The 12,758-nt window shown below is 43.1% G+C and overlaps 1 protein-coding gene across 1 annotated transcript in view; it reads right to left on the bottom strand.

Annotated features, from left to right (window-relative positions):
- Positions 1-7,509, bottom strand: part of LOC124717331 (mRNA decay activator protein ZFP36L1) — a 174,484-nt gene extending 166,975 nt beyond the window's left edge. Inside the window, exon 1 of the mRNA XM_047244164.1 lies at positions 7,021-7,509. Coding sequence (XP_047100120.1) covers positions 7,021-7,083 — 63 coding nt within the window. The 5' untranslated portion in view covers positions 7,084-7,509. The remainder of the gene's footprint in view (positions 1-7,020) is intronic.
- Positions 7,510-12,758: the final 5,249 nt, after the last annotated feature.

The following is a 12,758-nucleotide window of genomic DNA, read 5'->3' as shown; positions in this document are numbered from 1 at the left end:
ACCAAGAACGATTGCCAGATATGTTCTTAAGATAGCAAGAAACAAAGACGATGAGGGGAATCGCGTACCTGTATTTCATTTGCCCCCCGTTGTGCTTCACCATACAGCTGAGCTCTATCAGTTGTTCGCATCTCGTCTTCCGTAACAGACGAATGTGATATCACCGCATACATGTGACACTGAAACCACCCCTCTGCTCTACCTCCGAATGAAATGGGACTCATTTAACACGATTATAGAATATCACTCCTGTAGGAGCAGGGGAAGGTGTACTGGATATCACATAAATACTAATGAGCAAACCAACTAAATTCATAAAAGACATGTTTACGCCTGTGACTGTAACAGTTTATTTCACAATTGCAATTTAGGCCTTAGGCCATTATAAAGTAAAGATGTTGTAGCTATTGGGCCATGTCAACCTAGAGCCGACACATATGTATGTCGTCGTCTTACTGTAAATACATTGGAGACGCTGTTACATAGCGCGAGCGCACATATCCGTATGTCAGTCTGTAGACATGTTCGTTGGTCCATCACTAGTCATATATGCACTAAACTGCAGCGGCAGATTACTGTTTACAATATACGACAATGGCCTCCTACCGTACTGAATGGAAGCGAATTGTCGGTTATAAATGTCGTAACACGGCAACAATCCAACATCAGATGATCACTGAGGTTACACTGTGTTTGTATCCTCAGTAGTTATAAGATTAGTACGCATGTAAGGTGGAAACAAACCGTACAGGGTTAAATTTTTATTTTGCATCTTGCGACTTTAATTTATCAAGAAGGAATAAACAAAACTCAAATCAGTATTTTCTATCACGGAATAAAACTGCATAATCAATATCCTGGGGCGATGAAAAAAATTACTGAACTGTACTTAAAAATGCGACTAAGGCGCACACACTAATTAACGCATACTACACAAACATTAATTACAGAAGAAAGATTAGGGATTAATAATAGAAACAATGACACATCACAATGCGTAATAATGTAATGCTTTCACAAAAAGAAAATCATGTACCAAGATCAAATGTCGATCAATAATGCACGATAGTAATGTTTTGCCCTCCTATTGGACTAAACATCTCATTATTTTGGTTTTCCTCGATCATTTCCAGTAAATGATGGTTCCCTTCACCAAGGCTACAATCTACCACCTGTCCTACACTCATAAAAACATACCTACCGTATATTCTGCGTCTATATTTAAGCTACAAATTTCTATTAAACTCTGTATCGATTTGGGATAATCACTGGACGAATTATTAAACGAATCCCGCAAACGGACAGGCGGTTTTAATGCCGCGGCGTTTCACTAGAAATGGTTCGTCACTTCACCAGGTTACCTACAGCATGAACTAGAGTTTAACGTCGAATATGACCCACGGTAGCATGGCATTTAGCAAAGGAACAAAGGGTGCTTTAAATGCCAGTAAAAATGATAGTCACTACACGGATTTCAAGTCCGACGCGGACTCCGAACAAAAACAAGTTACGAGGCTATAGAAACGCTATTGGGCTGCTCAGGCAGTGTCGGGCGCATTCGCCAGGCTAATCTTCAAATCACGTTATACGGGCAGAGAAACGTCATGGTCTTTATGAATTACCTCTGACTCTACAACTTGTTTCCTGGCAGCTAGGACACGTTCGTGGATACACAGCATCTGCCTTATAAACGACCTTACACCCACTACGTAGCACCACAAGCACTTTTGAAATAATTCCAGGCAAGCTCTGTGGCTTCCGTGGTGGGGTGGTGCACAATCTCGTACAAAGCATTTCCATTGACGTATAGCAGTAACTATGGATACAGTTGTTTTTATCACAAAAAAGTAGCACGTCTTGAACGTGAACAGTGCTAAAAAACGTCAAACCTAAGTGCACACACACGATAACTTGTGTCGGGGGCGGGGGTGCCAGACCTAGGGTTGTAGAGTACTTTTGATATTTTGGAGGACGAATGGCGACATAAAGCCATAAAAATCTGCGTAATAGAGTTAATATACAATAATTCTCTTGAAAGAAAAAGGCCTACCTATACTAAAGTTTTCCCGCACTCAGAGGTGGTAGTGGGAGGGGGCAGTGGCGCCTCCCCCCCCCCCCCTCTGCCACTGGCTATGGGCGTCCTTGTAACAGCATTCGCAGTATAAACTTAAGTACGTAAAAGGAAATAGATAAAAACGTTCATATGTAGAATCTCTCTCTTTGTTACATATCAATATTTTGGGCAGCCAAATTATCTACGTAAAAACTGGCCACTCAACATTTTTCGATCAATTTTCCCGCTGGAAGTTTCACTCCAAAGGTAGCGCTGCTTTCCGCTAATAATATACAGGGTGATTCAAAAAGAATACCACAACTTTAGGAATTTAAAACTCTGCAACGACAAAAGGCAGAGCTAAGCACTATCTGTCGGCGAATTAAGGGAGCTATAAAGTTTCATTTAGTTGTACATTTGTTCGCCATTTCAGCCAATAAAGTTTTTGGTCCCTTTTTCTTCGAAGGTGCTACTGTAACTGGACTACAGTATCTGGAGATGTTAGAGAATTGGCTGTTCCCTCAGCTCGAACAAGAAGCACAACAATTCATATTTCAGCAGGATGGAGGGCCACCACATTGGCACTTATCTGTCCGTAACTACCTGAACATCAACTACCCGAGGCGATGGATCGGCCGCCAGGCAGCCCGTGACAGAGCACTTCATCACTGGCCTCCAAGAAGCCCTGATCTTACCCCCTGCGATTTTTTCTTATGGGGGTATGTTAAGGATATGGGGTTTCGGCCACCTCTCCCAGCCACCATTGATGATTTGAAACGAGAAATAACAGCAGCTATCCAAACTGTTACGCCTGATATGCTACAGAGAGTGTGGAACGAGTTGGAGTATCGGGTTGATATTGCTCGAGTGTCTGGAGGGGGCCATATTGAACATCTCTGAACTTTTTTTTGGGTGAAAAAAAAAACCTTATTAAATACTCTTTGTAATGATGTATAACAGAAGGTTATATTATGTTTCTTTCATTAAATACACATTTTTAAAGTTGTGGTATACTTTTTGGATCACCCTGTATTATGCGCTGCACAACGTCTGCAATGAAACAGACGCTCAATACAAACACGAATATAGAGCCCAAAACGTTTAAACAACGCAGTTCAAAATGGCGAAGAACTTTAGAATTAGAAGGAAAAAATACCGAAGATACAGAAACTACCAAAATTAGATAATCTGTCTTCGCTGGAACTACTTAAAAATGCACGAACAGAAAAATCATTAGAAGTTTAACGAGCATATTCAATGCTGAAAGACATGCGGTTGAATACTCTTTTTAAATCGGATATCTACTACAAAAATGGTCCAAATAGCTCTGAGCACTATTGGACTTCTGAGATCATCAGTCCCCTAGAACTTAGAACTACTTAAACCTAAATAACCTAAGGACATCACACACATCCATGCCCGAGGCAGGATGCGAACCTGCGACCGTAGTGGTCGCGCGGTTCCACACTAGCGCCTAGAACCGCTCGGCCAAACGGCCGGCTATCTACTACAAGGCTGCAGCCTAAACACTACAATAAAGGACGTTTGCACCTCCGAACTCTTTATGAGATCTCGTAGATAGTCTCACGTTAATAGTTAATTAATAACATAAAGTTAGCTTCTGTGCAAGTGGGGACTATGTATCGTACATACTTCTGTAAAACAAACCGCGCTTAAGTATAGGAGTAACTGAAGTAATGCAACCTATCTTCTCTTTCCTACCAGTTATCCCAAGTTCTGCTGTTTTCATGATTTGACATCTTAAAAAATCCTAGGCTGTCTTTCCAGTAGCGTCGTGAACCTCAGAGAGCGAAGTCTTATTCGCCCCTGGCGTTGGAATCGGGTAAACATTGGTGAAGGCAGTGTACTACAACTAAATGTACACTTCACCCTTCATCTCTTTACGCGCCTTGCATTCCACTGCTCCTCTGCATCTAAGGACTTCGCCGGTAAACACCACAAAATGAGAGGAACCTGCGACAGAGATTGCGCTCTTTAACGAAAGGTTGATCAGATGGAGCGAAATTTCAGCCACGACCCCGGGCAGTTTTTCTGACACTTTCATCTCCGGCGATCACGAACTCAACAGGTTGCCCAAGAGATGCCGTCGCGTACGCCCAAGGCAAAAGCAAGACAAATTTCTAACATTCTGAGAAATCTCTGTAGTTCCTGAACCAAAGAAATGATCCACAGTTTCGTCACCCACTATATACGAACATACGGCCACTTCCTTGTTTACAAACAACAATCTGATCACAACTTCTATGATCTGGTAAATATGTGGTAGCGGACCATTCGATTCTTAAGTCCTATCGGACCACTAGCAAGCCGCTTTCGACAATGTTGGCATACGCCTGACTAAATGACTGAGCCCGATGGGCACTCATTCTACAGTACCTTGGTTCGAACCCTCCCACAACCACCGGACTTGAATTTTCTCTTCCTCAGAGTGCCATCACGTCGCCGAAACGTCGCGAACTAAACAATAACAGCAGTTGCAACAACAGGATTACCGTTTTGTGGTCTGCGGCGATGAAGTGAATGTGCAATTTTTGGAAGCTGTAAGATGTTTAAGGAAAAACGTTTTTCCTACTAGCTTCGTTCGGTCTACACATGGTTAATCCTCCGGCACCGTCAGGAAATTACGCTTTCTCATGCATTAAATTAGCATTAATAAGTTGAATAGGCAAGCATCAAAGTTCATCAACGTCGTTGTCCACAGCTCGTCCTTAGTGTCGCAGGCTCCACATCGCAGGGTCTCGGGTTCGATTCTCGGATGGCTCGGCCAATTTCTTCGCTTGGGGACTGGGTGTGTGTGTGTTGGACTAATGATTTCATTTCATATTCATCGACACACAAAACGCCTAATAGGCGTCATGTAGAAATCCATGCACCTGACGGGCATTCCGCAAACATTTTGATAAGCTGGCTTCCGTCGCGCTTGATTAGCTATAAATTTTTGCCATGTAACTTAACTGGAAGTACAGAAGTCATTAGCATGGACTGGACCACCATGCAAGGCCTTCATGAAAAACTTATCCATAGAATGACAACATAACATACAAATCTTTCAAGCAGTACTTTTGTCACCCTACCTAAACAAGCTGGCGCAAAACACTATGGAAAAAATATTTTTAATCTAGCCCATAGCAAGACGATGGCTCAACTCCATTACAAATCAAGAGAAATAGGTGGCCAATGTGCCCACAAGCTGGAACATGTCATAATGACAGCAGCAAAGGAGTAACGTTCATTATCTGGTACGATACGACGAAAACTAAGGCACAACTGCTTACAATAGCAAGTCAGCCATAAGACGCTTCCAACAATAATATAATAGCCGCTGGAAAACTTCATCCTAACTGACCTACCTGGTATCAGGAAAAAACGCAAAACTCATCCAACTACTACTTGGCTAAGATTGTTCCAAACAACACCCACAACAATGCTCTTAGCAAATACGGGCGAGACTCTTGCAGCTCCAAACACGTCCTTTCGAGTTTCTTGCAAGAACCGAATAGCCTAACAACGAACTTATCACAAAACTGTGCTCTCCGGAAGGAAACAAAAAGGGAACATCACACTAAGGTTGTGTGTGTTTTCATTCATAAAGTAAAAACTGCGTGTTTTTATTCTTAAAGTATAAAATATTCTACCAAGAAACGAGGGAACAGCCTATCATAATGTACATATGCACCGCCGCAGGTTGCGTATTGTCTGTTGCTAGTTTCGTACATCAACTTGAACATCTTCCTATGTACTTCCACATCCCGAAAACCACAGAAGTGAATGGGTGATGGTACTTCCCACTGCAACATTTATTTGGGATTGCTCCTACTCCATTTTTCTTGTTATCCGTGGGCAGAGAGATTGACTAATTTCTCTACGTGCGCTTTAATCTAATTTTGTCTTCGCGATAACTACTACGACGATGCGACGCGTATGTAGTAGCATAACTTCGCTCCTACGCCTTCGCAAGACAACAGGAGTCACGTCTCTAAGCGTGTGCCAAATAAATTTATTCAGCATCTTTGTGACGCTCAACGCGTGTCAAACATGTGAACATACTTGCTGCCCTTTGTACACGTTTAGTATCCCCCGTTTATCTAGATGGCATCGGTCATACACACTTGATATTGTAAGATGGTTCACACAATTGTTTACAAAACACTCCCTTTATGGAGATTGGTGGGAAACAAGGAGAATGCAATGAACCGAATACTGCTGTCATCTGTTTTACTTACAACTGATCTTCCTATTTTATATCCCTAAATGTACTAACATTGCAATCATTGGACTCTCATCTGTTTCCGCAATAGAAAGTATTTGCTTCGGAAAGAGTAGTTTGGCAGTTTACACTTATACGGAGTCATAGCGAAATTCTCAGGCCCATTCATGTTCACAGCCAAGTTTTAGAGCTAGAACCTAGCATGGACACGGTTCACAAAACTTTTTCTCCCCGAACGCAAACTATCAGCTAAGGACCAACAAACAGGATTCTTCGCCGTAAACGATGGAGAGCATGACATACAATTTGGAAGTTAGAAATTGCATCTGGCAACATCGTAAACACAAAACTGATGAGAGTAGGATGTGAAACTAAAGTAGCATATTAACAACCCAGCAGCAAACGAAAAAAAAACAACCTGGAAACGCGACAACGAACAATAAGTTTCCAGAATGACGGGGGTGGGAAAGTATTTACTCTTATTCGCTCCACTTCCCACGAATCCTTCGCCGGCGCGAGGGAAGAGGTTACTATGACAAGAAACTCTCTCTCAGACTGACTTCAGCTCTCTCTGTCTCTCGGGGCTACCCACACAGCGCGTCCGAACTTTCACCTTTCTAAAAACGACGCGCGCTGTCTCTCACCGGATCGTTAAGGCGGGAACTATTGAACACCGGCTAAAAAAGGATTAAAAGAAGCTTTGCGGAGGGGAAAAGTGTTTGTGAAACTCTGTACTCACCTTATAATGGAAATCACCAAAGTCGAAGACGCTTGCTCCGGCATTCATCACTGCTGCAGACATTGCGGAGCGAAATAATTCCCTCGGAACGGACGACTATCGTAGAAAAAAAAAAACCAGCTGCACTCACAAAACTGAGGAATAGGGGGGAGGGAGGGTGAAGTGGGAAACAAAAAAAAATAAAATACGGAAACAAAAACACCCCTGTTCTATGGGAGGATCTGTCGGTGCACCGGGTAAAAAAATATAAACACTTGCGCGTACCGCGGGAACGCAGCACGCTACGAGGCCGGAATCGACACTTTTTGCGAGAGGGTGAGCAGGTGAGGGGGAGTCCGCCACGGAACAGCACTTGGAATCTCACTCGGCGCGCCTCTAGCGACTTTCTGTGTTGCCTTCGCCACTTGCGAGGATGAGCAGGATCGGACTTCGCACGCTAGCACTCGGCGACTCTCTTACCGCCCAACTGACGCCGCACGGCAGCGCGCGCCCGGACGTCATGAGCGGCGCACCGCGCATGCGCGCGCCGCACTCGAAAGGGGGTGGAGCCAGTCGGCGCGGCGCGGGCAAGGGCGCCAGGGGAGGGAGCGGCGGCGTGACGTCACGACCCCGGCAGTCAAGGACTGTCGGAGGGCATTGTTGGTGCGTCGCTGTTGACTTGTTTTGCTTTCGTGCGCCGTGGTGCACGGGCGCTGCGCTCGGCTACGGCAAACTTCCTCCGGCGACTGGGAAGACGGGCGAACGGAGGTGGCGTAGCGAGAAGTTGGCTCTGTGGCAGGACAGCACGTTTACACGTCGCCGGCTTCTGCACACGCTATCGCTGCAACTAAGAAGAAGGCGACGGTCACGATTGCAGTGACACTCGTCCTTTCTTTCCCCTTTGTCAGCACGCTTTGAAGATCTCACAGCTAGGCTTGTTGCAGATCGTATGTATTCGTTACTGATTAACGAATATTCTAAGAGACTCGAAGTACTCCGTAAAACTTCATATTACAAGCATCTTGTCTTGTTGTCTCCAATCCGGTTTATTGCAGTTCTCTACGCTATTCTGTACAGTGTCGAATCTCTATTGCAATCCAGTTGAACCTTCTTACTTTATTAATCCCTTGGTCTTCCCCTACAATTCCTCACTCCCCCAACCACTTCTTTTGCAGCATTACGTCACGCCACAGGACGTCCTATCAGCCGATCCCTCATTTTAGTCAAGTTGTGCCATAAATTTATTATTTTCCTAATTAGAATCGGTACCAGCTTATTAGTTTATTCCTCAATTAGTTTAAGCGGAGTGCTTATAAAATAAATCTCATTAATCAGGTACACGTATGATCTTCTACATCTACATCTACATACATACTCCGCAATCCACCATACGGTGCGTGCAGGAGGGTACCTCGTACTACAACTAGCATCTTCTCTCCCTGTTCCACTCCCAAACAGAACGAGGGAAAAATGACCGCCTATATGCCTCTGTACGAGCCCTAATCTCTCTTATCTTATCTTTGTGGTCTTTCCGCGAAATGTAAGTTGGCGGCAGTAAAATTGTACTGCAGTCAGCCTCAAATGCTGGTTCTCTAAATTTCCTCAGTAGCGATTCACCGATTCATGAAAAGAACACCTCCTTTCCTCTAGAGACTCCCTCCCGAGTTCCTGAAGCATTTCCGTAACACTCACGTGATGATCAAGCCTACCAGTAACAAATCTAGCAGCCCGCCTCTGAATTGCTTCTATGTCCTCCCTCAATCCGACCTGATAGGGATCCCAAACGCTCGAGCAGTACTCAAGAATAGGTCGTATTAGTGTTTTATAAGCGGTCTCCTTTACAGATGAACCACATCTTCCCAAAATTCTACCAATGAACCGAAGACGACTATCCGCCTTCCCCACAACTGCCATTACATGCTTGACCCACTTCATATCGCTCTGCAATGTTACGCCCAAATACTTAATCGACGTGACTGTGTCAAGCGCTACACTACTAACGGAGTATTCAAATATTACGGGATTCTTTTTCCTATTCACCTGCATTAATTTACATTTATCTATATTTAGAGTTAGCTGCCATCCTTTACACCAATCACAAATACTGTCCAAGTCATCTTGTATCCTCCTACAGTCACTCAACGACGACACCTTCCCGTACACCACAGCATCATCATCAAACAGCCGCACATTGCTATCCACCCTATCCAAAAGATCATTTATGTAGATAGAAAACAACAGCGGACCTACCACACTTCCCTGGGCCACTCCAGATGATACCCTCACCTCCGATGAACACTCACCGTCGAGGACAACGTACTGGGTTCTATTACATACGAAGTCTTCGAGCCATTCACATACTTGGGAACCAATCCCATATGGTCGTACCTTAGAAGTCTTCAGCATTCTTCTGTTGTAGCACGTTTTATTTCAACAAATCGTAACAAACGACTAGTTTCAGATGGATGCTTAATGCACCAGCGCTTACAAAACAGCTGTTTTTTTTCTGCACTCAGACGTCAATGCAAAAACGACAGTTAACTATGTAATCAAATATGGCGTGGTTCTCATGTATTTTCCATCAGCAAGTCACAGCAAACGGGCAACGTCATGTAAGAGGTCAGACGTGATTATTAGCGAAAGTAATGAGTAACGAATATTTTGTAACAGGTACATAATATCGACAGCATCGAATACCAGCGGTTTAAATCTAACCAGTTACTTCTAAGAAGTCATACAATCACGCTGACGCAATGCAGGTGCTATGACACACGGCTGCCCCCGTCGGAGGTTCGAGTCCTCCCTCGGGCATGGGTGTTGTGTTGTCCTTAGCGTAAGTTCGTCTTAAGTTAGTTTAAGTAGTATGGAAGACTAGGGACCGATGACCTTAGCAGTTTGGTCCCTTAGCAATTCACAGACACATTTTTTTGCTATGACACGGGCGCTAGGTTGCCAGGTTCCCGATTTTTTTTTTTTCCGCCAGACTGTTCGGTCTTTCAGCCTCATGTTCGGCGTTCGGTACCGAGATATGAATGCTTTGGTAATTTTTGGACTCCTTTCATACTTTCGTATCGCTAATTTAGATAGTTTATCCGAAGAGATCTGCATACTAAATAAAATTTTGGAACGATTAAAAAGTCAAGCTTCTACATCCACAAACCCGTTTTGCTGCAAAACGTTGTTAAACGGAGAACGTGACAGTATTGTTGAAGGATAATGGCGGTTCTATGCAGCGGTGCATATGTGGAGAGTCTTCAGTCACATGAATCAGTTATGGTCTGACGATAAAAAAGAAATTGAGTGTCGATACAGTAAAAGCAGAATTGTGCATTCTTTTTAATTTGAAGTTTGTAACATGCACCGAATTTTACCAAAATATCGAAGGTAAAAAAAAATTGAAATCTGTAAGTAGCAATAGTTACTTAAAATAGCAGGAATACTGCAATAGCAGGAAGTCGTTTCTGAAAGTATTTGTATGGAGTGTAGCCATGTATGGAAGTGAAACATGGACGATAAATAGTTTAGACAAGAAGAGAATAGAAGCTTTCGAAATGTGGTGGTACAGAAGAATGCTGACGATTAGATGGGTAGATCACATAACTAATGAGGAGGTACTGAATAGGATTGGGGAGGAGTGTGTGGCACAACTTGACTAGAAGAAGGGATCGGTTGGTAGGACATGTTCTGAGGCATCAAGGGATCACCAATTTAGCATTGGAGGGCAGCGTGGAGGGTAAAAATCGTAGAGGGAGACCAAGAGATGAATACACTAAGCAGATTCAGAAGGATGTAGGTTGCAGTAGGTACTGGGAGATGAAGAAGCTTGCACAGGATAGAGTAGCATGGAGAGCTGCATCAAACCAGTCTCAGGACTGAAGACCACAACAACAACAACAACAAGTAGCAATAATATTTTTTTTCGTTTACTTTGTGTTTTATCGTATTCACGTTCAGCTCAGCAAATCCTTTCGCCAGGAAATGTTCGGTAATTTTGTTAAGTAAATCTGGCAACCCTACGCAGGGGACAGATGAAGTGTTCATTGATAAAGTGTAGCCAAGTCCATTTAAGTGATGTTTGATAGAAAAAGTGGAAATGTGAACCATTTGAATTAATAAACTCTACGATTTAAATCATTTTGAAGGTTTGGGTATATTTGGTAGGTGTTTAAATATACTGTAATACTACATTACATCCACAAAGCCATTATAGTTACTGCTTGCAACGACAGATTTAACAATTTATCGGACTTCAGGTAACTTTTAACAAAGTATTTGACACGATTCACAATAATTATTGGTTTTTATATCTTATAACATATATATTGTTTCTTGTCACATTAACATCCAGACCCATAATATCCTCACAAGGGAACCTCCCCATCGCACCCCCCTCAGATTTAGTTATAAGTTGGCACAGTGGATAGGCCTTGAAAAACTGAACACAGATCAATCGAGAAAACAGGAAGAAGTTGTGTGGAACTATGAAAAAAATAAGCAAAATATACAAACTGAGTAGTACATGGGAAGGTAAGCAACATCAAGGAGATTCTGAACTTAGGAGCGTCTTGGTCCCGTGGTTAGCGTGAGCAGCTGCTGAATGAGAGGTCCTTGGTTCAAGTCTTCTCTCGAGTTTAAAGTTTAATTTTTTATTTTCAGACAATTATCAAAGTTCAGGCACTCACACATAATCAACTTCGCTCTCCAAAATTCCAGGACATGTTCAGATTTGCTTGGACATATGCAGGATTTGACTGTCTACACACGGAAACATTTGAAAACGTAAAAAACGTATATTTAGACAGAGCACAGGGAAAACTGTGCGACTGTGAAACTGTTGCATTCATTTGTTGCAGTTTATGTGACAAACTCTTATGTTATCATCACTTTTTTGGGAGTGATTATCACATCCACAAGAAAACCTAAATCGGGCAAGGTAGAAGAATCTTTTTACCCATTCGCCAGGTGTGCAGGTTACGTGGGTCGACAACATATTCCTGTCATGTGACGCACATGTCGTCACCAGTGTCGTATAGAATATATCAGACGTGTTTTCCTGTGGAGGAATCGGTTGACCTATGACCTTGCGATCAAATGTTTTCGGTTCCCATTGGAGAGGCACGTCCTTTCGTCTACTAATCGCTTGGTTTTGCGGTGCGGTCGCAAAACACAGACACTAAACTTATTACAGAGAACAGAGACGCCAATGAATGAACGGACAGATCGTAACTTTGCGAAAATAAAGAAAGTAAAATTTTCACTCGAGGCAATACTAGAACCAAGGATCTCTCGTTCCGCAGTTGCTCACGCTAACCACGGGACCACGGCGCTGCTCAGCTCACTTTGTCCTTGATATTGCATATGTTGTGCATGGACTACTCAGTTTGTATATTTTGCTTATTTTTTTCATAGTTCCACACAACTTCTTCCTGTTTTATCAATTGATCTGTGTTCGGTTTTTCAAGGCCTATCCACTGTGCCAACTTATAACTAAATCTGAGGGGGGTGCGATGGGGAGGTTCCCTTGTCAGGTCCCGTATGAGTATAAAATTTTCATCCACTGCCGAACCGCCGTGTAGCCGATTAGCCGGCACGGTAGTTCAGCGTGTTCGGTCAGAGGGTTACGTACTCTCTGTAATAAAAAAGACTGAGTTAATGGATCAACAACGAACTTGAATGGATGTCTTACGACGTCCGCCCCGACCAGACGCAACGATCAAACGTGAACAAAATGAGATTAATAAAAATATTAAAAAAATAAA

The sequence above is a fragment of the Schistocerca piceifrons genome, chromosome 9 (genome assembly GCF_021461385.2).
Source record: "Schistocerca piceifrons isolate TAMUIC-IGC-003096 chromosome 9, iqSchPice1.1, whole genome shotgun sequence".
Classification (NCBI taxonomy): Eukaryota; Metazoa; Arthropoda; class Insecta; order Orthoptera; family Acrididae; genus Schistocerca; species Schistocerca piceifrons.
Note: the sequence above shows the minus strand (reverse complement) of the source record. Positions and strands in the feature narration are given on the sequence as shown.